The 13,212-nt window shown below is 40.1% G+C and overlaps 1 protein-coding gene across 1 annotated transcript; it reads left to right on the top strand.

The window, feature by feature from the left end:
* The first annotated feature begins 2,176 nt into the window (after positions 1–2,176).
* ly6d (lymphocyte antigen 6 family member D) lies at positions 2,177–3,442 on the top strand. The gene is made up of 3 exons (XM_041045602.1): positions 2,177–2,306; positions 2,598–2,702; positions 2,823–3,442. Exons 1-3 carry the CDS (start codon positions 2,255–2,257, stop codon positions 2,900–2,902), a joined length of 237 nt encoding a protein of 78 aa, XP_040901536.1. The 5' UTR covers positions 2,177–2,254; the 3' UTR covers positions 2,903–3,442.
* Positions 3,443–13,212: the final 9,770 nt, after the last annotated feature.

Below are 13,212 nucleotides of genomic sequence, written 5' to 3'. Positions count from 1 at the left end.
CTAAGAATTTGTCATTATAACATATTTTATCTTTCTCTGTCCTTTGCAACCAGGGATCAGTAGACTAAAGCAAAAGCGAGAGGTCAGAAACTCTGTGGGTTTATTCATCTGTATACGTGTGTGTGTGTGTGTGTGTGTGTGTGTGTGTGTGTGTGTGTGTGTGTGTGTGTGTGTGTGTGTGCCATGTTAAATGCCTCTCAGTATCAAGTGACCAATGACAGGAACTCTTCCCTCCTGAATGAACCTCAAGATCAGATAAATCAGGACCTTTGTTAAATATTTCCTTTGGAGGAAAAGGGGAAATGTTACCAATCATCTCTTATTTTCTCTGCTCTGTTACCTTCCTTAACTTATTTTTAAACCGACTCACCTTTAAGACAACTCGCAGCACTTTCTTGTTTTACATGACTTAGCAAGTTTTGTTGTGATGTTTTACACATTAGTGTATAGCTGTGGAGATGGAAGTGTTGGTTGGTTTTTACATCAGTACAATGAAAGTGAACAGAATTTGCTTGTAATAGAGATCACATTGAAAAGTTACTTTAAGAATTCACAGTGCTATGATTGTACAGTCAGCTTTGCTATAATTGTGAGCGTTTTTAATCGGAGCTACTGTCTTCTGAGGAAATAGATCTGCTGAAATTAATTGTTGCATTTTTAAGCAGCACATATTTTCTTGTGCATTGTTTTCAAAGGACTCACAGTTGCAGCTGCTTGGTGAGTGCAGAACAACTTTGACAAAAACACAGATGGCACCAAAAGGAGCTTAGAGGACGGATGTGTCATGTTATTTCTTGCAAATGGCCCTAACTTAGTAAATGAAGATATTCACTGATAAATTACATCTTACAGTTGGTACATGAATGTTCCTGGTCCTTCATCAGTGACACACACACACACACACACACACACACACACACACACACACACACACACACACACACACAGTCTTACATGTTCTCATTGCTGCCTATAGATGTCGCTAAAGGACAACGTCATACTCTAACCACGTTCAACAGCACAGTCATTTACAACTAGAAGACTCTGCATGGGCTATTTGACAACAGCATATCTGAATGTTAATTGTTTCACATTAAAGCTTCAATAATTATCATCTAATTCATTTTTGAGACACATCTTTTGTAAGTGTTTAGATAATTCGATAATTTTGAGACAGACATCGTGGAACACGCACTCAGTATGTGTCACCTGCTTTCCTGAGTGATCAGTTTGAGTTAACTGCAGCTGGTTGAGGACTTTATCTATCTCTCCCAGTGGGGGACATGAATAGAGCATTTCCACATTTTTACATTCTAAATCTTCTTTCAGTGGCCTATTCCATAACTTTAACGTACAGATGCAATCAATCAATCAATCAACAAATAAATAGGACGGGTAAATGATGGTAAAATGATGATAAATTTCACATGCAGATTTGAATCTAAAGTGAAACAGCAGAAGATAGATCTTGCCTTTTATTCTGCCTACTCCACATTCCTCTTCCTTATCAAAACCTGCCGCCTTCATTATCCACCATGCATGCACAGCATGTTAGCACTATCATTGTGAACATGTTAGTATGCTGATGTTAGCATTTAGCTCAAAGCACAGCTGTGCCTAAAGTAAAGCCTGACAAAGCCACAAACACTGAATGCTGAAGACATTTAGTCTCCTTTGTTAATACAGGTATGCTTTTTCCTCACGAGGAAACTTTTGGTGAGTTGTGTTTGTATTATCGACCAACTGGGCAAAAAGGTTATTTAAATGAATGATGGCTATTTTTTAGGCTGTTGGCACTGGCACAGTGAATATTATTCAGTTTATCCAGATGTCCTTAGAAATCATACCAAAAGAGGCCACTGTAGGCTGAGAAATAACAATAACAATAAAACATTGTCATCCTGTTGTGGGAGGGGCGTTGTCTCATTGATCTGAAATTAATAGATAGCATCTTTTTTAGTGCAGCTACATACAACAACATCTTTAATAATCCCACGGGAGAGTGTAAAAACCAACCTTAGTCTTCCTGCAAACTGTAATACAACACTTTGTTCATTCACAAAGTATAAAGCAGATTAAATTACTCTTTGTTTGCTTAGCTTTTGTCTTTTCTGAGGAACAACAGGGCTGAAGGTACATTTATTGGAATAACTTATACAAGGAAGTACACAACTCATTTCTAGTTTGGTATGCAGTGTGTGTGCCAGTATAAAAGTGCCAGGACAAGAGGTTTGTCCACATACCATTCGACAACATGAAGGTCCTGCTTCTTACGCTGCTGCTCCTGCTGGTGTGTAGCACTCACGGTGAGGGAACTTTACTTTTATTTTGAATTTTAGCTTTATTTAAGTTAAAGCTTAAAATCAGGTAAAAAAAAAACTTTTGTGAGAATCATTAACCATTTAATTGGAACCATCTGATTTGATCAGTAATGTGCGACACCTGTGGATGTACATTGTTTCCTCCAAAACAGGAGAAAATGTTTCTCGTCACTGGACTATCAGTCCAATTTGAAAGTTCTAAATACTGATGGTAAAATGGCAAGTGACACCCAAAAACCATGAGACTGTTTTTCATGGATTTTCTCTTTGTGTTAGTGCTGACACTCAGATGCTACACCTGCGAAGGTGAGAACGACGACATCTGCAAGACAGTGACAGATTGCCAGGCGTCAGATCAGTACTGCAAAACCACAAGGAGAGGTACATGCAGGACACGTTCTGTTGCACTGACTTTATCTGCTCTTATGTCTTTGTTTTAATGTGTGTTAATCTTTTTGGTATTTCATTTGTTTTTTAATTGTTGTATTTGTTTTTCAAAAGGTGACCAAATTTCTCGAACTTGTGAGGAATTCTGTGCTGAAGACTTCTTCACGACCTGCTGCCATGATGACCTGTGTTAAACCTGAGGCATCACTCGGCATTCACTTTCACTTTCTGATTAATCACAGTAGTATGGAAAAGTGGACTTCGTAAATCTGAAAATGATGAAAGATGATCTGGTAGTTTATCAAACTTTAATGTGACAACCTGTTTTTGATTTTTCTTGCTTTTATTTGAAGAGTGTGATTGAAAGCTACAAATTTTCATTTGACTTTGGACTTGATTATTTAGCAGCATTGATCGTCCCACAGCTTTCTTAAACTGTGCAACACAGTCATGAAGCAAAGCTAGCCATGAAGCAGACTACACATGCGTACTCACTCACTCACTCACTCACTCACACACACACACACACACGCACGCACGCACACACACACACACACACACACACACACACACACTTAATCCCTTCCTGCTGTCACTTAGTGGGTCACTGCAACAGCCTACTGCTATGTGGGTCGGTGTCTGTCACTTCTGCACTGTAAAGTTAGACTTCCTTTAGGGAGTCATCTGTTTCAAACTCAATAAGTGGGAAAATAATAAAGCTTTAATTGATCTCATTGATTTGTTTCAGCTGCTTTTTGCTCCACGTAAAGCAGGAAAAAAAAAAAAACATGAGTCCTGTGTGGGTTCAGTAAAATAGTGCAGCTAATGTGCTGACTCAGTATGATCCTTGTGGGTTTTTATTTGGGTAAGGTTGAACTCATACAAATGCCACTGACTTGAAAAGGCTTGGCCATTAGTGACCATGTAGAGCAATGTCTGTGACTGTCCACCTGCAAAGAAAACAAGTCCATAGGTCGTGTGTGCAAGCAGCTTATTAAAACTTACATTTTATTGTTGGGCGACATCTAGTGACTGTAGTAATTATGATGAGAGTGAAGGAGGAGTCAGGTGACATTGTATATGTAACGACAATGTCAGCTTTTGCAGGTGGTTGGGGTGGTTTGGTGGACGTGGGAGACCACTGTTTGTATTAGGTTGAGGGACTTGTGCTATAGTGCTTGTTTTGTTTTTTTGTGCTTTACCAGCACCCAGATGAGGATATGAATGTAGACGCACAAGGGTGAAGCAATCACACACTGTGTCATGCTATTTCACTGACTGACAGTTGTTAGGGGTAACGCGCATAGAGACACCACAGTGCTCTAGAGCGTAGGCAACAAAGAGGAAGACAATTTAAGCTTGGATGTGAACAAATGAAGGTTTTGAAATATTAAAAAAAAAAATCTGCTCTGAAAATGTTTTATGAAGAAGAAAACAGTTAACACATGTTAGGCCTCATGGCTGTACATATTTCATTTCAGTGGGAAATATGTAAACATACTTATTATAAATTTTATTCATGAAGGGGTAAATTACAATGAGGTATTTATCCTTGCCAATAAGCCCATGTGGTACATTCATTTGTGATAGACTAGCATTTGGAGGAGGAAGATGAAGAATTTGTAGATTAGCTAGTTGTAGCCCCTGGTCTCTCAGCCCAAGTGGGAGTCTTAAAACTGGTTTATGGTCTCTCAGAACTAGTTCTTGGGACATGCTGTTGGGCCACATCAGAAATCAAATGTGTTTAGTGTTGTTCTGAACAGCCACACCGAAGGGTGAAGCGAAAAGCTGGCTGCAAAAGAAAGAGGGGAGACATGATTTTGTTTAAAAACAGGGAAAACACAGCATATTTTCACAGTCTCTCCAGGAAGTCGTTCATGGGGTTGCACTTGGTTGTTTGCATTAAAAGTGCGACAAATCGTTGAGGAAAATGTGAGAACTAGAGAGAAGTACAATGCCTGGCACCTCTTACAACTGATTAATCACAGCGTTAAGGGATTGTGAATGTCAGCTCGTAAGGTTCGGAAAGTTACACAAAACCTTTGACACAGACACCCCCATTCAACGTCGGAAAGGTGTAGGGGGAGGGGGTTTCCGATGCTACCCAATCATCCAACATGCAGAGTACAAATCCTGCTTAAAGGGCCAAGATGGATTGTAAGTGGGGACCATGTGATGGGTCATTCAGAAGGCCCCACAAGGTCTCAGTTTCGTGTCAGTTTACTAATGCTAGTAAGGAAAAAGGTGAAAAAGTATGTTTAGCTTGTTTAGAAACAGACAAATATCCCACTTGGACCGGTGATGGCCCCACTCGAGTTGATCCAGCTTTTCACCACAGAGCCAAATGGTTTTTCTTTAATGTAGACAATAAAACACAAACACACAACATCTACCCAAGAGTCATCGACAAAGCTGTTGTTCACACTTGCAGGTGTTGTGAGCATCTTGCCTGACAGCATTCACTCTCTCCACCCTGTTTTCAAAGAAAGACTGGCCGTGTTACACCCTGTAAGTGTCAGGTATGTACAGTACCTGGCTGCCTGGCCCTTCCCATAATTAAAATACTGTGGAAAGCACATTGCATTCAGAGACTGAGGTCAAGAATCTAAGAATAAACTGCAATTAAATACAGACTACGGAGAACGTTTGAATGTTTTTAGTAATTGCTCAACAGCTTTAAAGAGACTCTTAAAGAGACTCTCAGAATAGGGTCAGTGCAAAAGTGACTATTTGATGCATTCGTTCATTTATAGGCTTATGATTTCTCTTAGACTCATGTTTCCATTTAAGATCATCAACATGTTTCCTGTTGCTCAAATAGCACAAAAGCATGCACACCAGGTCACAAACACAAATGTATAACAATTGAATATAACAATTAACTCACTAAGCTCAGTGAACTAGATGGACTCAGAATGGTTTTCAGCATCACACATATAGCAAATCATGCTGTCATGTCTGCATGAAATATAGGTCATAAGTGTTAATCTCTCCAGCTGTTTCTTCTCTACATCACAGCAGCTCAGACATCAGACCTGGATGATTGGTGGATTAACAGACCACAGACCAAAACGTTCACACTTAACGTGTTATCAGTTAATACACACACATACTGTTCAGGGAATTGGTCCAAATGATGCACAGACTGACCAAATGACTACTCACAAACTGTATTCAGATAAAAAAAAAAAAAGAGTCAATGTGTGAAAAAAGTTTTTATCTTTTGCATCACTTTTGGTAGACTTACCCCAAACCAAAAACTTTCCATCTCTGTATTACTTCTGAAGAAGACAGTAGCTGCATAAAGCCACATTTAGAGTGTGAGGAAAAAATACAGCATGCATCAGCTGCCCACACAGGAAGGAGCTGTAGCTGAGAATTAGCATGCCCTGTGCTTGACGTGTTTTGTTTTACTGTCTAAATTGGTGGCTGCGAGAGGACCAGGTTGCTTTAAATTAAGCTGTCTTCTTGGAAGTGCATTTTTCATGTCATAATAGCTCTTGTTGTTATTTAATCCACTCCTCTAGCAGGCCTGGCCTTAGATGATTTTTTTTTTCTATCTACAAACCAGGTTTTAAAGTTACTTGTTCAGTCTCTGTAATACTTGGATGCAGTGGTGGAAGGACTAAGTACATTTACTCAAGTACTGTATTTAAGTACACTATTTAGGTACTTTCCTGTATTTACATTTTAATTTACTTTAAACTTATACTCCACTACATTTCAGAGGGAAATATTGTACTTTTTACTCCCCTAATAGATACTTTTTTAATTTTACATAATCTTTACTACATAAAATATACATACACATGATAAGCTTAAAGATTGTTACTAAAGTTAGTAAAGTTTCTATATGTAACATGTATATGTAACATTCAGAAAACTCTTGTTAATGACCCCAGTGGCTGTTAAGTGAACTGCAGTCAACATCCTGTCGTGCTTGTGCACGTGCTTGCACTCCATTGGTAGGGGCAATCGAGCATCCTGGGCCAAAACAGTAACGTGACAAAAAGTTCTTGTGGCTGAACTTTGTTTTTTCTTCTTTCCAATCCTGTTAATCATCTCATGATCCTTGTATTTATCTTGTGACCCTTTGGAGGGGCCCACTCCCTAGGTTGGGAGCTACAGAATTAAACCTCCTTGAATGTATATAAAGTGGTAAAACATCATAGTAAATAACATATAAAGAAGTTCAAACTGGTCCATCAGCTACAGCAGTAAAATAAGCTCACACATAAATGTAATGGTTTTAACAATACAATGTCATGTATAATAAAGCAATTAATTTAATTTAATTTAATTTATTATTATTATTATTTTAATTTCTGCACTTTTTTGCAGAACAAGTATTTATATAGTAAAGGACAGAGTACTATTGAGCGTAGGTTGCAAAAGAGCATGGCTGCTGGACCAAGCTACCCTGAAAAATAAATAAATAAATAAAAGATTCAAAACAAAGACTTAATCTGTTCCACCAATGGGCAATGCTGGCCTTGTTGTCAAGAGTGAGTTCTGCTTTAGCTGGTAGAGTAATGGTGGTCCATCTATTGGATTAGAGGAGGGATTTCACTGTGGTATTAATCTGAGAAGACAGCAGGCGACCCGGGCTGGGCTCACGCTGAGCTGTTGTGTCTCTCAGTCACTCTCTGGCTGTCACTCAGCTCGCTGTTTCACCTCCATCAGACGCACCAAAGCGAACAGGAGACCTCTCAGCCAACATGAACCTTTTCTGCTTCTCACTGGTAGGAGACACACTTGTACTTTCTGTGCTAACTTGACACGCTGTGTGTGAGTAGCTGAGGGACAGAGAATTTAGCCCTGTGGTGCAAATGGGAGCTTGTCCACAAGGAATGCACTAAGTATCTGTAAATCATAACATGCTGCGGAAGCCATTAAGTGTGGGAAACTACAGACAGATGCACAAGCTTTTTATCCTAGTGTGCCTCTAAATAAGCTAAACATTATCCCAAAGACAGGTGACTGTAACTCTCGTGAGACTCCTACTGTTATGTCTACAACTGTTTGTTGCTGGATCATTAAGCCACTGACTGTTAATCACTGGCCATATCCTCCTGATTTTGAGCTGCTTTTGCTCTAATACTGCTCTAAACTCATCTGCTATATTTCAACTTCCGTGTACTACACGAGAAGAATGTTACACAGCAGTATCATTGTTGTGACTGTTATTCTGTAGTTTACAACAATGGCACATGCACCACACACACACACACACACACACACACACACACACACACACACACACACACACACACACACACACACACATATGGTCCTTCAGATGCTGCCGCAGCTGTCATGCCGCATATGGGCATGTATACAAAAAACTTGTGTTTGGACAGATGTTGGGGATGTTGACCAATAATCAGAATGATTAACTGACGTCTCGCTGCAGCAAACAGATGCTTGAACTGTGCTTTCACTGATTGTCTTCTCTATTGTCATTGTTCCACATCACGTGTACAATGATTTAATGCACAAACGCAAACTCCTTCATGAGATATTAAAAACAAACAAACAAAAAACATATACATGTTTGGTTTGTCTAATCATTTGGGGCAAGTTTTATGAAAACTTGTGAAATTACATGATTATGGAATAAAATAGGAATAAAATGAGAACAACATGAGGAAATCATGAGAATTCCAACCTAAAAAGACCGACTGTATTGACTGATTATCATTTTGAACTAAAACACCTTCACTTGTTGCCACTGTCCAGCACACAGATAAGATGCCATCGTACAGACAAGATGAGATGGATGATGAGAGAAAATTGTTACGCGTTCCTAGAAGGAACCAAAACAAGCTGAAAAAAATTTTAATCTACACTGAGATCTGTTCTGAGGAATTTCAATCCTCCCTTACATCCACATTTGACAAGCAAATTTGAAAGTGCTTTAGAGGAGCATCAGCAGCATATCCCTGCTGTCATATCAAATCCTCATAACAAAGTTTCGAGGCTTTGCTTCGGTTTACTATGAACTGAAGATTTACGTGGAATGGGTCGTGCATTTTAGGAGTTTTAGGCTTTGGGCTCAGCCATTGTTTAAACTTTAAATTGATGTGTGTGTTTAGAGCAGTGGAGGATTTTCTTCCTGACATTGTGAGGTTTGAAATAACAGTCACTATACAGCAGGACATTTCCACATCACTGATGAGTGTAATATCCATGAAACCTGCTTGATTTATGCTCACGTCATCATCATCAGACTTAATCCAACAGCACTGATGAAATCCATCCATAAATTACACCTGTCTAACAGTTGTGTGTGTCTGTCTGTATGGCCACATGGCATCAGGAGGGGTCTATGGACAGCCTGTATGAGGCGGTGCAGAGCTCCAGTGACGGCCCACCACAGCCTGTGCCCAGCCGCTCGTCCAGCCGTTCATGCAGCCGCTCCTGCAGCCCAGCAGTCCTTCTGGATAACAACACAAAGTGGCGAGGCTCTGGAAGATCTATATCCATGGTGAGAGGGACACATTCTGAGTGTGCAAAACATCATGTATGTTCACACACAAACATGTCCATACACATGCATGTTGCTCATATTGTGACTGGTGGAGCCATGTGCACAATTCTCCCACCAACCAGACAGTCAGAATAATAAAAAGCTGATTATGAAATGATGAGCAGAGCCGGTTGACAGCTGCAGCTGAAGCCAGACTGAGACAAGATGTGACAAAATGTGTAATTTTCAAGCTTGTTATGCAAAATAAATGTCTCTGATGCCATTTTGATGAACATGTACATGAGAAAACAATGATTTACTTACCAAATCCATTTGAATTTGATAGGAGAAAAAACCCCAAAACAAAACAAATCCACTAACATCTGACCGAAAATGCTTTGTTTTTCCTTCAGGAGATGCCTCAGACACAGGGGACCAACTGTAATAAAAAGAAAAGAAGGTGAGTTCACCCAGGAATTGGACACAAACATACTACCACTGCACTTGTTTGGACAAAAATACATTGTTTTTATCTCTAGAGCAAATCCATTTTCTATTTTTGTAACTTGGTCCTTTATTATTAGTGTCATTCTGCTGTAAACAGAAAATGAGATTGTATTGAAATTTTGTAATCTCACTTGGCATGTAGGCTTGTGTGTGTGTGTGTGCTGTATACTGTAGCCTTTCGCTTTCTTTTTGTTGCGTGCAAAGCAGAGCAGAAAGCTGCCCTGCAAGTGAAAGGGCTTTCCCATAGAGTAATAATATGGCTTGAAAGGCTCCCTGTTTATTTTCTCCTAGGGTTAATACTGTAAATCCTTCCTGCAGCAGAGCAGGCAGGCTCTTCAGCAGTGCCCTGTGCCCACTGTTTAATACAACGCTGTGGGAGTGACAGTTGGAAAAAAAAAAAAAAAAAGCTTTATATATATTATTATTCGTTTTGACTGAAAGTGCATGTTTTTTGAGAAGCAGGGCTCTGTGGACTGTTGGGCTAGCAGAAGGCAGATTATGGCTTTGGGCTAGTTGGACTAAGCGGATTCAAGGCCCACCTACTTAGAGTCCCTGCTGGTTATCTGAACACCTTTACTTCCCTGGCTTTTCTTTGAAGGAAACACAATTTACACTCACAGTGTGGTCTAGACTAGATCTTGTTTTTACTCAGAGTACATCTGTACAGTATGAGTTTACTTCCTCATGATGAGACGTGAGCTTTTTACCCTCATCCTCTGTGCATCATGTGCTCTGTGGTTGTCATTCTGTCAGATTTTTGTTTGTTGCATTGAGTAACTATACATTACAGAAATATGTCATATAACTGTGTTTGTTGTGGTGTGTTGTTTGACTGAGCTGCTAGGAGACACTGCTCAGAGGCAAGCATGTAATGTTATATGTCTGTTAATTTTCATTTCAGAACACATATGTCCAAATCTGCATCAGATAACGAAACAGTGGGTGAGTATAAGCAAATGCCTACTGATTAATTATAATGTTATTGATTTAAAGACTTCCGTAAGTTCAAAGTGATTTGATGGGAGCAAGTGAGCCACTGCCTTCATTGCTGTTTAAGTGTATTTGCACATAATGAACAATGATGAAAGCCTCCAATAACCTGCCAGGCTGCCTGTCCGTGACACAGAAAACGGTTTCATTCAGTCCGATGTGTCTCCGTGGCCTCCATTCACCCCGGGTACATCTCACTTAAAATCCTCAGTGTTTATGATTTGTCTCCCTCCGCTGCAGATAACCCCGGCTGTAATACTGCAGTTTGGCAGGCTGCCAAGAGCCGAGAAGATTTAGTCCACATCACCAACAATCACAATGAAGGTAAATCACCCCAAACTACTGGGTATTTAAAAATGTGACACAGGCCTGCGATCAAACATGATGTTGAAAACAAAGAAGTGGGAGGCCTTTTCTAAACACTGTGATTTGCACTAAGGTTGAGAAAGGTTCTTTAATTTAATTCTCAAGACAGTGACACAGTGCAACAAATCACACACCTCTGTGAAGCTACAGGAGTTTTGAACCAGAAGAGTAGAAAAACACATAATAAATAAGCTTCCTGAGCACAGTAACCTCGTTTGGGAGTTTTGGTTTTTCCACTGTTTCACTACCCTGATGATTTATACTGCATACTGTAATATCTTGTGCCCCTCTAGAGATGAGGAAGACTAAACACAGAACAGAAACCAAAGGAGGGAAAGGAGCTCACCACTCTGGCACAAAGAAAAAGGAGAAACTGCCCTCGAGCCAGGTTAGAGAAAAAAAAAAGCTTCACTGCAGCCTTCTCAGCCCGTTTCACTCATCACAAACCTCACTCAGCAGACTTTTTTATCCAGACGTGGTGCGATGATGCCAAAATAAACAATGTTAGATTAAATTTAAACTGAAACATTGATTATTTTTTGCGCTTGTATTTTTGGCACAGGTGTGGGTTACATGAAAATATAGTTAAGAACCCAGTGAAACAGCTTGTTACTTTTGGTTTATAGGTCAGTGGCTATGACGGATGGAAGCCAAATCCAGACCGGCCAAACAGCAACCACAAAGACCGAGTGAGTGAAAGAAAGTGAATCTGTTGTTGACCTTGTGTTTTCCCTCTGTTACAATCAATGTGACGTGTCAGAGCACATTGCACCACTGTTATTAACACAGCACTGAATAAAATTAAATTATCGTCCAGCTCAGCTTGCTATATCTTCACTGACCTGATGTTAGAGCAGCAATAACATGAGCGTGTTGCTGCACAAGACGTATGAGACTCAGGGTCACATGACACACCAGGCCATTTTGTTTTAACTTAGGAGTTTCAAGCTGCCACCTGCTTGTGACACCCAGAGAGCCTTTGGCGGCCTAAATGGCACAATCGTTTAAATGCTGATTGGGTTTTAATACGGTGCAGATGGTCTAAAGAGGGGTACTGCCCTCTGAGTAATCTCTGGGCCACATGGCAGAGAGAGAGAGAGAGAGAGAGAGAGTGAGAGAGATGTGAAAACAAGAAGAGGAGGGACTGCATGTTTCTGTGTGTTTGTTTGGGGTGGTGAGAGTTTAGAGTCCTTATGCCAGGTTACCCAGTGCCCATTCTGACTAATGCCTATCATAGTGAGAAGTAAACAAAGCAGAACCTGCCAGTACTGGATCAGCAGCAGTTTTTGGAGCCAGTGATAGAAGATACTGTGTCTACCTTTTTGCATATATATATATATATATATATATATATATATATATATATATATATATATAACAGGAATTCCTGTTCCAGATGTTTCAGTCTGGACCACAGTGGTGGACTGACTGACTGACTGTCTGACTAACAGCCAGTGTGGCTAAAAACTGAGCTGTGTTATGTCAGAGTGAGGAGATTATGCTCTTTGTCTTTTATAACCATGTCATAAAAGGTCCATCAGTATTGTTTTAGGAATTAAGGTATTTGAATGGGATGTGTGTTGCATCTTACCAGAGTGTCCGTGTCAACGGAGCGGCAGCAGAGTCTAAACCTGCCGTCAAAAGAAGCCAAAAGCCTGGAAAGAAACCGAGTGGAAAGGGTGGGAAAGAGGGATCAAAGAAAAGTCACAGCTCCACAGGTAAGACAGCTTTACACAAAAACTCTAAGACATGGATACTGTCTCACTAAATTCAACTGTCCTTCTGACCTTTCTAGCACCTATATGACTCTATGACCAAGCCATGACTAAACTCAACTTGTGCTTACAGTAGCAGAACAGGCCCATGCAAGCATTTGTCAAAATGTGGCAATTCTAGTTTGTGACTTTTTTATGCTCCGACAGATTCTGAATTATACTTCTGCTTTTAGATGTTGCAACACCTTCAGTGTAGGTGTCTGTGGCGTCCTTAAAAAATAGGTACACAGAGCGCTGCTTTGTAGCAAGCAGGCATCGGTTCAAGCTACACATAGCCACCGCAAAACACCGATTGGTCTGTTGGCCATCTTCACATTTCCTCCACCTCTGTTTCCACGGCTGCTTCAACATGTAAAGTGGTCTAACAGATGATCTGCCTCATCTAAGAAAAAAAAGC

This window comes from Toxotes jaculatrix, chromosome 9, assembly GCF_017976425.1.
Source record: "Toxotes jaculatrix isolate fToxJac2 chromosome 9, fToxJac2.pri, whole genome shotgun sequence".
Classification (NCBI taxonomy): Eukaryota; Metazoa; Chordata; class Actinopteri; family Toxotidae; genus Toxotes; species Toxotes jaculatrix.
This window is presented reverse-complemented; position numbering and strand designations above follow the sequence as displayed.

Coding starts and splice junctions, on each gene's coding strand:
- ly6d (XM_041045602.1), top strand. CDS start 2,255: ATGAAGGTCCTGCTTCTTACGCTGCTGCTCCTGCTGGTGTGTAGCACT. Junction 2,307..2,597: donor GCTGGTGTGTAGCACTCACG/GTGAGGGAACTT, acceptor TCTTTGTGTTAG/TGCTGACACTCAGATGCTAC. Junction 2,703..2,822: donor CTGCAAAACCACAAGGAGAG/GTACATGCAGGA, acceptor GTTTTTCAAAAG/GTGACCAAATTTCTCGAACT.